This window comes from Malus sylvestris, chromosome 12, assembly GCF_916048215.2.
Source record: "Malus sylvestris chromosome 12, drMalSylv7.2, whole genome shotgun sequence".
Classification (NCBI taxonomy): Eukaryota; Viridiplantae; Streptophyta; class Magnoliopsida; order Rosales; family Rosaceae; genus Malus; species Malus sylvestris.
The window spans coordinates 6,124,798-6,139,574 of NC_062271.1; the positions used below are offsets into that span (position 1 = coordinate 6,124,798).

The window sequence follows — 14,777 nt, forward strand, 5'->3', positions numbered from 1 at the left end:
AGTTTCTTCATCGCCTGGTTGGTGGCAAGAGTGGCAGGTTGCCGAATGATAAAATTGTATATTAGAGTACGAGTTGTACCCTTCATCACTTGGTTAGTGATACGAAGGTAAGAATAATAGCAAGTTGCCAAGGCACATTGTAGCAAGTGTTGAAGGGGAAAATGTATGTTGACACCCCTTCGAAACTCATTTGGCTTATGTATGAATGTGTTGATAGGTATGATGTTTATGTTAATTGACATGAGTGATGCTTATGAATGTTTTGCAATGGATGAAAGAATCCATTGTTTGGATATGTGAACCATGTTGGTTGTAACACTTAGTTTCACTTACTTTGTGTCAAAGTATGCATGTTGAAGCTCTGAGTTAAAGTATAGAGGTAGGTCAATGTAGACCAAGTGTTCCAATGCTAGGAATGTAAAAGACTTAGACGAAGTTGTTTGAATTCCCTCTTCATTAAATATAATCGAATCACTTGTATTATAAAGGATCTCAAACGGTTGAAGGTCAAAACATTTGTATTGTGTATGCCTTCTTATAATAGCATTTCCTTCAGCACCTAGTCCTCTTACTTTGAAAGAGTGAGGCTTAACCCCCTGGTCATAATAGTTGAAGGTATGTTCACCCCTGGTTGTCTTGATACGAACATTTATCCTTCTTGTTGTAATGAGCTTGCTGAAAGTAAAAATCCTTCTTATTGCCAAGAGACGAATATGTTTGGTGACTTAACGGGTAGCTAAGTAAGGCAGAAGAGGATGCAATAGGTGTCTAAATGGTCAAAACCTCCTCACTTGGTAGAACTTGATTTCCAATCCCCACTTGTTGATGGGGTTAACCATATGAGGGTTCCCTTGGCATGTCCTTGCCTCGGTAAAGGCATGATTATAAGCTTCAATCATCACCTCAGAGTAAGTCTTTCAAGTGTTAACATTGATCATGTATTAGAAGCATTCACGCATGCATACCGTGAAGACCATGAGTGTTGTTTTATCATCTGCAACAGCGCAACGAAAGTACTCGTGGCTGAAGCAATCAACATATTCACGCAATGACTTGTCCGATTTCTAACGAATGGTGCATAACTTATCAGCAGAGTGTAAGCGATCGACTTGGAAGATATGTTGAGCCACAAAGAGTCTTCTTAGCTAAATGAATGAATCCACAGTATAAGGTTGAAGACGACAATACTAATTGAGAGCTCCACCAGAGAGAGTTGAGGGGGAAATGAGACATCGTTCCTCATCATTATGTCTTTGATATGCCATAATGGATTCAATGACGTGGATATGCTCAACTAGATCTTCATTCCCAGTATACGATTGTAAGCTTTTCTATTTTTTTTTTTCCTTATAGAGGGGTGAAAAGGATTCTCCTTGTTAGAGGGTCTGGCCTTGGCTGATTCCAGTCAGGTATATTGGCTTGACGCTCGGCCTTCAGCATGTTCACTTCCTCTAGGAGTTGCAGGATAAGGGGTCCTGAGTATGCACCATTGGAACCCTCTTTCATAAGTTTTCATTATTTCTTGAAAGTAAGGAAGCTTGGTCAAAGGCATGTTGCCTTTCCTTAGATTAGCGTACTGCCTGTTAGGATGTGACTATTGAAAGTCCCTCAAGTCTCTTATGCCCTATTGTTTCCTCAAGGCTTGTCATTCTTCTTGAATTTGGGGCTAGCATGGGTTTTGGTAAGGGACCAAGTCCTTCGATGATCCTTGGGTTGTTGATCCTTAAGCCTATGTGGATAGGTTTTTCTCGACACTGCCTCAAGAAGTCTTGACAATTGCGAGAAACAGCTTTTGGTCCTTCCATTCCTTCTGCGAATAGATATCTACTTCCACATTTCATGTTTCAATTTGAAGCAGCTGAGTTAAGATAAGTCTTATGTTGATCAATATCTGGGTGAGAATGTCACTCCTCATTAAGAACGCCCATGCTGGAGACATGTAAACCTTCACGCTAGTGGGTACCCATGGGGTGATCAACATTCACGAAAGCGATGGGCTCATGAAACTGGGCACATGAAACTGAGTTTGTCTAGCCTCGTGGAGCATCTTAAAGAGCTTCTTGTATTGTTCTTCGAAGATTTCCCGCGCTGATTGCTATTTTGTTGTTTTGAGCTACCAGCTCTTCGATTTTAGCTTAAAGAGAAACCTTCTTACTTTCCCTCCTTCGTTGCCTCACACCAGGCATATGGGGGTTTCATTTTTCGTGTTGTGACTTCCTTCGCTTCCCATGTTGGAGAGGGATGCCTAATCAAGGGAGAATGTACGAACGATGGAAACCAACTTGGAGAGATTAGGAATAAGTGTCGTTCCTATAGAGGGCGCCAAATGACGCATAAAATCGGTGAGACATTGGAACAACGTAAAGTGTCGAGTTTGTAACCTTCACACGGTTGTTCCAGTCACCTAGTGATGATAATATGTAAAGAGATAGAGATAAGGAAGCAAGCACAAGATGTATGTGGTTCACCCTAAAATTGGCTACGTCCACGGAGTAGAGGAGTTCTCATTAATATTGAAGGGTTTACACAAATACATAAGTTCAAGCATAATCATCATTAGTGGGTTCTAATGATGAGTTTAAGTACAATAATGATATTATTTCTTAATTGTAAGAGAATGGTCTTCTTTTATAGTTGAGGAGAGTCACCAGCTTTCGTCCATAGTCGATGTGGGATTCTAGGAGCTTTATTTTAACATTAACACATGTCGTGTTGTGATTGGCCTTCTGGGTGGAGAGAAACTATTGTACTTCGGCAGGAGTGCCTCAGCATGAACCCCTCAGTGGGTCTTTGAAGGTATAAAGTTGACTGGTGCTTGGTAATTTCGGATTAGTCAAATATGGCACAAACAAATTACAAAAATTTTGTGACGTTAGTCACTGAACAAGTAGAATATGACCATTGCATTTCACCATCACTTGCCCTATCTGATTCGATGGCTTTACAACCTTAACTTTTAATATACCAATCACCTAATATGTTATTTGTGCTAAACTTGGTCACTGCCAAGCCGAACAAAAGATTAAAATCAAGATCACTGCCCCCAAACTAGAAAATTCAATCTCAAGTCCAATCCCCTCTCCTTCATCCACACCGTCAGGTTTTCCTTTTGAAGAAGCAATGTTGCCAAGCTCAACTAAAATGACGGCTCTTAGAGCATCTCCAATGAAAGTCCCTGTTTAGGAACTTCCACCACCATTTTTGAGTACTCATTTAAGGACCTTATAGTAGAACCCCTAAATTTGAAATTTTTATGATTTTATGTGATAATTTGATTAGGTGCACATTTTTTGTTTATGTTAACCTTTTTTAATTAATTAAAAGCACTAAAATTAAAATCACTATAAGCATTAAAATCTTAAATCAAGAGTGTGCCCCATTTTTCACTCAAGATGCACATTTTTTATTTATGTTAACCTTTTTTAATTAATTAAAAGCATTCAAAGTTTCCATCAAGATTGTGAGCTCCGTTTTACACACAAAATTGTCCCTATACAATCTCTATATATGATAACATACACAATATATCCGGTGAATTTAAGGGTGTGTTTGTTGCACCGGACTATCTTGGACTGGACTAATATGGATAAGAGTAGTGAAGTGTTTGGTGTACTCCCAGACTAAATCACGGACTAAAATATTTTTAGAGTTCAAATACTTTTTTTGTCATTCTTTAATTCATTTTACTATTATTAATACACCTTTTTTATCTTTAAAAAAAACAAAATACAACTATTTTTATTTGACTCTCTCTCCCCTGTCTCTCTATTTTCTCCGTTCATTTGCTTTGGTACTTCACGCCCAGATTTACTCCCAGTAAAACTCAAACCAAAAAAAATAAAACTCATATTTTCTCTTCTTTTCATTTGCTTTCTCTTGAATTCAAACCCATATTTATCTTCTTTTAATTTACTTTTCTCTTCAAATCAAACCTAGAAAAATCCCCATTTTTTTTTCAATTTGTAGAAGCTTCGTCGAATCATCGAATCTGCAAATTCATTTCAATCAACCTCTACAAATCAACATCAATCAATCTTGCAGAAGAAAGAGACAAACTTGCAGGCACATTTCCTGGCAGAGCTCTTGGCGGCCTCGAGTAGTACGCGACTATTGGTGCGGGATTTGGAAGAAGAAGCAAGCTGATGAAGACAAAGACAAAGTGAGCTAAGGAAGACGAAGACCAAGCAGACAAAGCGAAGCGATGGTCTTAGTAATCCCATCCTTTTTGGGCGGTGTCGCTAAGACCAATTAGTAAAGAGTTTAGTCGGCACGAGTCTGATGTAGTCCCATTAAACACAATCCTGGCTCGCACCTAACATGGGATTCATAATTTTAGTAAGCCAGTCCAATCCATTGAGACTTAGTGAGTGCAAACAAACACGCCTTAAGAACTCACTTTCCTATCTATTAGAGATTTATTTGATCCCTATATTTGTTTTATACTCATTTTATACGATAGTTATCCCTATTTAAAGTGGAGATGCTCTTAATCTTTTCATAATTGGGTCGGCTGTTACCGTTTAGTGTTTGTGGTTTCATATTTTATTCACCGTCGTTTAACCGAAAAAATTAAAAATTAAAAAATTAAGTTCGTTTAAAACACAAATGTATAATTATATTAGACATTTTATTTTCACCCACTGGTAACACCACGGCTTCAAATGAAAAAAAGTTGGTACAAATCCAAATCTTAGACTCGGATCCAATACTATCATTCACCAACTACCAAACAATGCAGAAACCCGAACAAAAATTCTCAGACACTGTCAGCTTGCACTGTCAAGTCCTGTATTCCCAAATCATGGTACAAACCGTGAACACATCGAAGAATGGGGCGATCATCTATCCCCTTCTTCACCTGTTAGCAACATCGACTAACATCAGACCCTCGAAATGTAGAATATCCTTATCGACAATTGACTGCATCAAAATGCACGTAGTACAGAAGTTGATTTACAATAATTGTTACCTGTACTGAGAGCGACCCAACAACGTGACCAGGAACCAATTCCCAAAACCGTGCTTGTGAAACTTCAGAAACATCTTCGCGGGCAGTAACCTATCGAAATATATTGTCAATCAAACATCAATAACTCCATTACTAACAAAACATTAGTATTGCGCCATACTTCAACAATAAATATATACCACCTGTCGCCAGCATTTGCTCAATGCTGAAGGTGGAACATTCGGTGGTGCCATTTGGAGTAGAATACCACCACTCGCTCTAAATAGTGGCATTACGAGCATAAAAACTGCAACTGAAACTAATCCAAAACACAAAACCTCTGCATTCTGAACCCTACATAGTTGAAGACGGATCTCAAAATGGGAAACAAAAAACAAGGCAAACAAAATAGAAGAAAAATAGACAGAAAATCAAGCATTATTTACGCACCCAATTGACAGAAACCAGGATGCCAATATCAACCCTGCACTGGGAAACAAATTTCCATATACAAGCTTCAGATAGAAGTTCAAATGATAAATATATATAGTCACATAGGGTCTCGCTCGACTTATGTTGGCAGACCGATTCTGGAACAGAATTTTAATAAGAATAAACTGATTAACTGTCTAGATTCAGTGTCTGGCAGTATAATCATCTTATGCTGCCAGACAGACTGGGAAGACAATATTTCTGTTGTTACATGTATTCACAAAAAGAGATAACGAGAGGGAGAATATTGTACCTGCGAATTGAATCTGCAAGAACATGGAGGCAAACAGAGTGATTGTTCATATCTTCTGCATTTCTGTAAACTGCATGACATACGTGCACCACATAAAACAGAAGTAAAGGATGGAAACCAAAAGATATCATTCCCAATGCTCATACACAGAAGTAAAGCAAGGGGCATGAGTCATTGATACAGTGTGCATACATTAATCATATCCCACACATTTACCAATAGCCTCTATATTTGTTTTGTGATGATCTGAAGTAACTAAATTAGGATGCACAAAGATCATAAAGGCTAAACGGAACACTGATGGATACACCAATACCAGTGGTCTCCAGAAATACAACAACATATCATGAGGCTAATGTATGTGTAAGGAACGTGACCGCACCATTCCGATGTGTCATGGAAAACTTTACTTTCCGATTGTAGGCCAAAATCTTTCTACTAATCGTGTACTACTGTAAATATTTAGGTTAGGGCAAAAACCAGGATGATTTCTCTGGCCTTTGATGCCAAGTTAACTAAGTTGCACACCAAGTTATATACTAACTCCACTATCCTGAACTTTCAAAAGAATGCAAAAGAGCAGTGACAAAATTTCTAATTAGACTAACCCTGGGGAATTTTTCGGTAGTTAAAGGGGAAGTCCCAAAAACAAATACCATGGTGAATTTCATAGATGGTCAAGTCAATCACAAATGGTCTCAATGACAAAACATAAAATACAGCTCAAAACTTACCAAGATTTACACGAGCATAATTTCTGAAGAACCAAACACCAATAAGGTTCACCAGTAGATTTGTCACAGCCGAAACAATCAAGTAATGCCTAAAACCAGATAATTGGCAGACAACAAAATCCATCAGAATAAAAACTACAACAAGAAAAGCAGTAACCAAAAATTTTCTACCACAGTAGTTTGCCTAATGATGAATAGAACAGTGGAAATCTGGGTCCAATTATTTGAAAAATACATAAGTATCTACAATGTACCAAATCATGAGACCACTTTCAAATAAAATCATCTGATACCCTTGCTAACTGCCCATTTTAAGTCAGAGATACTTATTAAACATGTGACCTATAAAAAATTTGGTAAAGATACAGCAGAGCTTTAAACTACAAAGCTTACTGAAGACAATATTAGAATTATACTTTAATGTTACACCAAAATGAACTTTCTTAGAATTAGTCTTAAACAGTAATTTCTTAGCAAGTTAATGAACCACACTAGCCTAGGAGATTTCTCACATGCATGATGCCTAGCACATATAATAATAGACCACAAAGACAACCATCGTAAGACACAAGAAATAATATAAATATATATAACATGTTTTGGAACAACAATGAAAGAAAGCAAATGAAATAGTGATCCCGGAAGTGAAAAGTGTATATGGCAAAATACATAATATGATGAAAAGTTAAGTTCAAATGACACAATCATTGGAAAAGGACCCTGAATTGTCAAATGTCAGATCATTGTAGTTTGCATAACCAACTTACTTGTGTTCAGATTCATCCTGTATGAAAGCATGAAGTGCTTCGACGGCCAAGGAGAATGACATAAACAAAAGAAACAGCTGTCTACATGTGCAGCAGAATCAAAACAAAGTCCATATATTAGCCAAGCAGAAACATGGAAGGAACTAATTCAATAGTTACGATCAAATGAAAAGAAAAGGGATGGCAATCTCATCCAATGCAACAAGTTGAGCTACATAAAAGATGTAAAAGTGAAACCATATATACATCATCAGAAGGGCAACATCTAAAAGTGTCTATAACTGAATAAAACAAAGGCATTTGGATTGCAACCAAGAAAATCTGTACTAAAATTTCACAAAAATTTGAGTTTTTAACAATATGGATTGTTCCCAGTGCCAAGAATACTGCAAGACACAAGTAATGTTTAACAAGACACAAAAAGTAATAGAATCAAAGTGTTTCAAAATACTAATGCTCTACGCAAACATTGTCGCCTAAAAATAGAGAAACTACATATCTTAAAATGCATAAAGAAAGCTTCCTAATTTACCACGAAAGGCTGTAAATTGCCATGATATGGGAAATGTGAAATACTTACAGCATTGGTAAAAGCAGACAGAACTTCTAGCCTTTTATACCTGATTTACAGAATAAAAGGAACTCATTACACACATCATTCTCAATCCAAATTATGCCCAAAGACATTAATCTTCCAACTCATCTTACTAACAATCTTACCCATAAGTGTAAATTTCATCCGGTTTCTTTCGAGAAGCCGCCATAGCGAATAACGAAAACGTTAATAAGCCACAACCAAAACTTAAATGAAAAGAATCCGACACCAAACCTGAAAACAAACCAAAACAACAATTCAACCAAATTTCGAACGATAACATCGAAAATTTCATATAAATTTAGGTAATCAGTGACTTTTTTCGAACCTATACGTCCAGTGAAGAGTCCAATAAATAACTCCACTGTCGAATACGCCACATTAAGCGAAATCAACAAGAACAACCTCTTCATATACCGGTTTCCGGACCTCAATATCCGAAACACCGATTCAAAAACCACCAAAACCGACAACTTCTCGGCAGAAACGCTCCGGCCCCCGAAAATCTTGTCGCTTTCCTCCGTCAAATACGCCCCCGGCGGAACGTCGATGTTGGACACGCTCCGGAAGAGAAACGGCGTCGCCTCGGAGTCGTTGAGATTGATGGAGACCGGCGTGTGCGGAGGTTCGCGGTACTGCTGGAACGAGGCTTGGCGGGAAAATGCCAATCTCCGATCGGTGGCGCCGAGTCCGAAATCGGCGCTCCATGGATTCTGAGAGGCTTTGAAGGAATTAGATTTTTCCATGAAGACTGATCGGAAATCTGATTTGAATAGTTAGGGTTTGGATTGAAATGATCGAAGTCTGAGATTCATACTTACTTGGAAACTCCTAACATGAGGGACAGGCGAAGACTGAAAGTCAAGTAAACGGAGCTCCAGCCTGCAGAACTCGACTTGTTCAAAAATGTGGGGTCCGGTTTTTGTGGAATTTGCCTGCCGTCTGATTTCGGATCAACGGAGTACATTTGAGAATCAGATGATTTTTATTGTGATTCTTTTTAAGGAAAATTAATAAAAATGATTTGAAAATTTTGAATTTTAATTATAACGACAAAATAAATAATTGGTAGAGTGAAAAGTACCCGGATTGACTTTTTAGTGTAAAAATATAGTTTTTCTTTAGAATGAACATTACTAAAAGTTTTTCGTTAAAGTTCATTCTTTTTATGCTACTATGCCCACCGGGTTTTCCCTCTCAATTTTTAATGAAAATTTATGTTTTTATCACAAATGGTGTCTTAACTCACCATCAAAATAATTTTTTAAATTGAAAATCGATCAATATTGTAGTTACTGAAAATTGGTGTCGCAAATCAATTTGATACTTTCATCCCAATTTTTATATGTGCTGGTTATAGATAACTAGATCCCACAAATCTAATCAAGTATCGCTGTGTAGATAAAATCAAATAATATATATTTTTTTTTACGTCTAATTCACTTCTTTTGGGTTCCCTAAGACTCCCCTGAACTTCCCAAGGGTCGAGTTAAGCCTTATGGCTGCTATTGTAATCTATCGTTCAAGAATTATTCAAATAAACTTTTCGGTTTTCTCCCATAATTTTCTGGATTCCAGAACGTTGTTCTTCAGGGGCTTACGTTGGTATCCCTTCTACGCGTCAATTTCTCAAATTAATGTATTGTTTGCCCACATCATAACACATGTATGTGTGAACCTTGCACCGCAATCTTTAATGGAGAGGGTTAAAGGTCTAAAAGCTAAAAAATAGCCTGACTTACAAAAAAACTCATCTTCAACAGATGTTTGGACTATAATGTTATGGAGCCTACCAGACCATTATTTGGCCAAATGTCATCAGGCTGGTCAAATGTAATCCAAATGCAGATTGTCTGCACTCCTGTTTGGATGCCCTTCTCATCCCCTCCTATTTTGTGCGGCCACGGTTAAGCCACGTCAACATTTTATATTAATTTTTTTATAGAGATAATAAGATAAAAAGCAATAAGAATATAAAATGTTGACGTGAATTAACCGTGACCGCACAAATAAGAGAGGATGAGAAAGCCACCCAAACAGGAGTGCAGACAATCCGCCTCCAATGTAACCCCCTAGCCTTTTTTTGGAACTCAACTCCTCTGTTGCTATAATTAAATCAAATTCAACGAATATATTTGAAAAAATTCAACGGTAGTTTAACTAAATTACCAATAAATTTAAAGTATAAATTAAAACTAATAAATTATTAAAAGGGGCAATGTTTATCCCCTTCGATTGAAAATGGTACATGAGTATGACCCGATATTGTTCATTAAAAAAATAATTTGTTGTAGGGCTATAATTCTGGACGGAGCTATGCTAAGCTATTCCAGTTGGAGATGGCCTCAGTACCCAAAAATTCTTCAAAGAGGAATATTGATTATCACCGGTAAACAAAGAAATCTTTGTTCCAACATAAACATCAGATGGAGAAAAAAAAATTCATTAGTTTTAGAATCTCTGTTTCAAGCTTTACAGAGTCTGGTTCTCTACAGGAGAAGTGGGCATTTTGAGACACGGCTCCAGAATTATGCACATCTACTGACTGTACGGCTGAATATTTTGACATTATGCAGAGTGCCAAGTAGTAGAGCCAACATCAAATTTCGATCGGTACAGCGGGTTCTGAAGTTGGAGAAGATATACCGGCTCCATTTTTCTACGAAGATACACTCCCTGCGTCACCGATGCGCTTAAAAGTTTCAACTCCAATTTTCAGACACCAAATGGGTTCTGCAACTGGCAAGCAACAAGATTAGATAACAAAGCTTAAACAAACATATAGATTAAGACTTAAGGACATTGTAGATGCTGGAAAATTTTAATACATGGCTTCGGATCTATAATTTATGTATAAATGGAACGGACTGAACCGTTACCCCATGAATTAGTGCCACAAACATCACACTTGTAGGTGGGGAAGGAAATGCCAAACGATAAAGATATTATGACACTCACCATCTTGTCATGACTGTAGATGATAATCTAAAGTATACGCGTAAATGTCAGAAGGACTTGTGCCGGGCCTGAAAACAAACACCAAGCGTGTAGTATCATTTAGAATATATTCGATACTGGAAACATTCAACAGAAACCAAATTTGAAGAACTCGACAATGGAATAATTCAAATTTAGAAGTGGTTGAATTATTTTTATCATTAAAACAGCAGAAATTGCACTCATTCCAGTATGGGAGTTCAACTATTCTTTTGTAATTGGAAGATCATAATAAACCGAACCTACCTTTTATTAATGGTACCATAGTGGAAATTAAGCTTTCCGGCCTTTACGTCTTCAATATACTGCAGCCAAAAGAGATAAGAAACTGTGGTGTAAGATAAATTTCTACAGGAAATCGAATAGATGTTAGCATCTGAAAGACGTCCATACCAATTTTAAGGTAACAACCATTGACGAGAATGACAGAGAATCAAAAGGTATCTCATCAAGTGCAAAAAGCTGGCATTCTGATGATTCTGGACCTGGTGAAAAGTGGGGTGTCTTGAGCCTTGCTAAGAAAATTACATAAGTCTGCTCCGAAAAACACAACGCAAGCACAAATACATATTTATCAACTGTATATGAATTTGTTTATCTTGAAGAAAAAAGGTAAACTAAAGATTTCTCGCTTACCTGGCCAATTAGTGGGATGTCCAATTGAGAAAAAGGTGACACCACTTCCACTTCTGCGCATGCTTCTTCCCAAGTTTCCCTGATGGCTCCTTCTGCAGCTGATTCCCCAATTTCCATGTAACCTGCGGGAAGAGTCCTAAATGACAACACCAAACAATTAAATATACATCAAAGATACAAGATTGTACTTTCAACACGATGAAATCTACTACGCCAGTTGCTGAGACATTACGACTAGTCAGATGACCCTTCCCAAATACAAACTGTATCCATTAACATACCAAAGGCCATATGATGGTTGAATCTTCCTTTTGCAAAGTAGGACCTTGTTATCATGCTCAATCAGACAACCTACAACCTGTAAGCATCATTTGAACAACACGTAAATTAATCACATTTGAAATAAAACTATTACTCCAAATATGCATAGTACATATCATAAGGAGGACCAAACATAGACAATCAAAATCCTGTGTCCATAGGCTCTGGAACTTCAAAATCAAATCCTGAGCACATAATATTTGTAAGGCTTCCTCCCTTCCAAATTCGACCATAGCATTTATTCCAGATTTACAATTATAGAAACTGACTCCAGTTAATGAAAAGAGGAAAAAAGTGAGCAGGACAAACTGGTGAATACTGAATAGTAGAAGCAGAGTTACAATTAGAGGAAATTGGAGAACTGGTTCTTGAACAAATTGTATCTGAATTTAAAATCCATAAGATTTGGTATCTGAATGTAAATAACCGTGGAGCATTGGTCCTCGACTCTCACATTGGGAGGAGGCAAGTTGCAGATATGACTTTTAACACCGTTTTGACCAAAATGTATCCACTGGTCAACAATATGATTTCGTGGAGCGAAGCCAAGTTGGCTTTCAGAGTCTGGCCAATGGGGCTGCAGGGTATCCAATCTGGTTTGAGTCTAAAACAACAGGTGAAGAAATAACATAGTTAAACTTATTTTTCATTACAATCAAAATCAGATTTTGGAATCAACAAAAACTCCTAGAACCCAGTTGTGAAAAATTATCCCCAACGTCGCAGAGTTACAAAGGGAAAAAAGAATATACAACTAATGCCAGTTTGGAAGCATCATGTGATCTAGATTTTAAGCGTAAGTGAGAGGAACACCTAGCTGGAATTGGGACAAATATCAAAGTTGCCCATTTGTCATAAATACTACATTTATGGGTATCATACATTTTAGACTAACCATGAAAACTTCATACTGTCATACAAAGGAAAGGCAATAATCTACAAGATATTATGTATGAGATTGCTAAATTGCTATGTACTTACCCAATGTAAATCTTAATAAACAGACTGATGATGTATTAACAACTAAAGGAATGCATTCAGTCTATTTCGACTAATACTCAAAGTTGCAAACTCACTGTTATAACCTACATTATATTGAAAAACTTGGAATCATTTTTTCACGGATTGGCACATGCACAGCACAAATCAACAATTTGAACTGGAAAACAAACTCTAACTTGAATAGCATACCATTTTTGGGTTCTCATAGGCAATCCTCTCACAAACTGTGCATATTGCTCTTATCTTCTCCTCACCATCGGGTATCTCATGCTTTGTTGGACCACCACACGACTGGCAGAAATTAATCTTATGAGCATTGCCCTTCACAGTAATAGAAACTAAATTTGTAAAGAAAATATGAAATAACCAATGAAAAGAAAATGTAGACAAGTAAACACGAAACCCTCAACATGGGTTATAATCTGCAATGTATAACATCGTCTACTTATCGTAGAAAACATAGATGATGACTACACGAAACCCTCAATATGGGTGGTAATCTGTAATGTCTAACATCGAGTACTTATCATATAAAACATAGATGATGATTTGTTAAAGATATGCAAGCAGGCAAATGAAAAAGCTGCAATCTTTAATCAATCTGAAATGCACTATACGCCCCCACTTTGAATCTATGACTTATTTACTTGGTACAATACATTGTCCTTATGAGTTCAAGCTATGCCTATGTCTACCAACTTTTCTTGCAAATACAACAAATGATAAAGGGATGCCGAAAGAAACTTCTAATTACCCAATATACTCAAATTAAGAGGTCAACCAAATCTGTCCTCAATTATAAACTAGATACAAACAAGTGCTTTAACTTCAAATTTTCAATATTTAACCAAAAAAAAAAAAAAAAAAAAACCCACAACGCCAGCATCAAAAGACAACCAAAATTCTCCAGAACCCACCAAATAAATTGAACATCCATATCAAACCCATCATTACAAAAAGGGAAAAAAAAAAGAAAAAGAAAAAGAAAACAGAGGCTTACAGCAGACTGAACCGCAACTGAAGACGAAGGGCCATCTGGGTTGGACCCAGAAGGAGCTGAGGACATGCTGAAAGCTCCAAAACGAGGGCGGTGAGTGGAAGACAACCAAGTGGTGGTAGTTGTGGGCAATAACGTTGACGACGAAGAAGAAAAGGAATAAGATAATGATGGGTTGGAGCAGGTGGAGATAGAAAGGAAGGAGAGGCTACCACTTGTAGTAGAATATGGCTTCCAGCGATGAGAAACGAAGCCTGATGAACAACCCAAGATCTGTCTGTTCTTTAGCATTATATATACATATATATATATATATATATGTTTCTCCTGAATTTTTTCACCCAGAAGATTATCAAAACCCGATAGACTCAATCAACCCCAAAAAAATTATACAGACGCTGGTTTCCAGAAACGAGAGTTACAACAACAGTATCAATATCCTTTTTCTTTTTCATTTTTTTCTTATATCAGGCTTTTTTTGTTTTGTAGACTATTTACGGTTGGGAAGTCAACTTCAATTAACATCAGGCTTTTTTGTTCCTTTAAAATGTTTTTTGTTTTGTGAGCTACGCTTGACAAGTTCACTTAGTAATACAGTTTAGTGATATTACTCTCTTGTCAAGAAGTCTTAAATTCAATTTTCATCAAATTTGAATTTGAATTACATTACTATTAGCCTATTGTGAGGCTTAGCCTCAGTACTAATTTGGTATTGAGGTGCTTTTATAAAAAGTGGGTATTAAAAAGAGACTGAGCTCAAAAAAGTGTTTGTAAACACTTAAAAACAGCTTATTTTCATAGTTTTGGATAAAAAAAAAGCTAAAAAAATGAGCTTATTCTCATAGCACAGCAGAAGCAGTTTTTTTTTCAAAGCATAGCAATACCAAACCAGCCAGTACTGGTTTGGTACTGAGATGCTTTTATAAAAAATGGATATCAAAAAAAGCTGAGCTCAAAATGATATTTGATAAACACTTAAAAACAGTTTATTTTCACGGTTTTTTGTGAAAAAAAAGCTGAAAACGTGAAGAAACA

The 14,777-nt window shown here is 36.8% G+C and overlaps 2 protein-coding genes across 9 annotated transcripts; both read right to left on the reverse strand.

Annotated features, from left to right (window-relative positions):
* Positions 1 to 4,593: 4,593 nt before the first annotated feature.
* On the reverse strand, positions 4,594 to 8,740 carry LOC126594567 (metal tolerance protein C2-like). Of its 2 annotated transcripts, XM_050260927.1 has the most exons (10): positions 8,118 to 8,736; positions 7,915 to 8,023; positions 7,775 to 7,814; positions 7,195 to 7,271; positions 6,428 to 6,516; positions 5,694 to 5,763; positions 5,399 to 5,437; positions 5,152 to 5,302; positions 4,970 to 5,059; positions 4,594 to 4,858 (listed from the first exon to the last, which is right to left on the reverse strand). In XM_050260927.1, exons 1-10 carry the CDS (start codon positions 8,533 to 8,535, stop codon positions 4,757 to 4,759), a joined length of 1,185 nt encoding a protein of 394 aa, XP_050116884.1. In that variant the 5' UTR covers positions 8,536 to 8,736; the 3' UTR covers positions 4,594 to 4,756. The 2 variants fall into 2 exon arrangements, 1 of the variants encoding a protein (XP_050116884.1); XR_007613331.1 differs by lacking the exon at positions 4,594 to 4,858 and having other exon boundaries at positions 5,399 to 5,432; positions 8,118 to 8,740.
* Positions 8,741 to 10,148: 1,408 nt separating this feature from the next.
* LOC126594388 (nudix hydrolase 23, chloroplastic-like) lies at positions 10,149 to 14,540 on the reverse strand. 7 transcript variants are annotated; one of them, XM_050260692.1, is made up of 9 exons: positions 13,746 to 14,538; positions 12,935 to 13,036; positions 12,171 to 12,347; positions 11,704 to 11,780; positions 11,423 to 11,558; positions 11,180 to 11,320; positions 11,033 to 11,091; positions 10,748 to 10,815; positions 10,149 to 10,528 (listed from the first exon to the last, which is right to left on the reverse strand). In XM_050260692.1, exons 1-8 carry the CDS (start codon positions 14,031 to 14,033, stop codon positions 10,755 to 10,757), a joined length of 1,041 nt encoding a protein of 346 aa, XP_050116649.1. In that variant the 5' UTR covers positions 14,034 to 14,538; the 3' UTR covers positions 10,149 to 10,528; positions 10,748 to 10,754. The 7 variants fall into 7 exon arrangements, 6 of the variants coding, with proteins under 6 accessions (XP_050116649.1, XP_050116647.1, XP_050116646.1 ...); XM_050260690.1 differs by having other exon boundaries at positions 10,149 to 10,522; positions 12,935 to 13,066; XM_050260689.1 differs by having other exon boundaries at positions 12,935 to 13,066.
* Between the last annotated feature and the right edge of the window lie 237 nt (positions 14,541 to 14,777).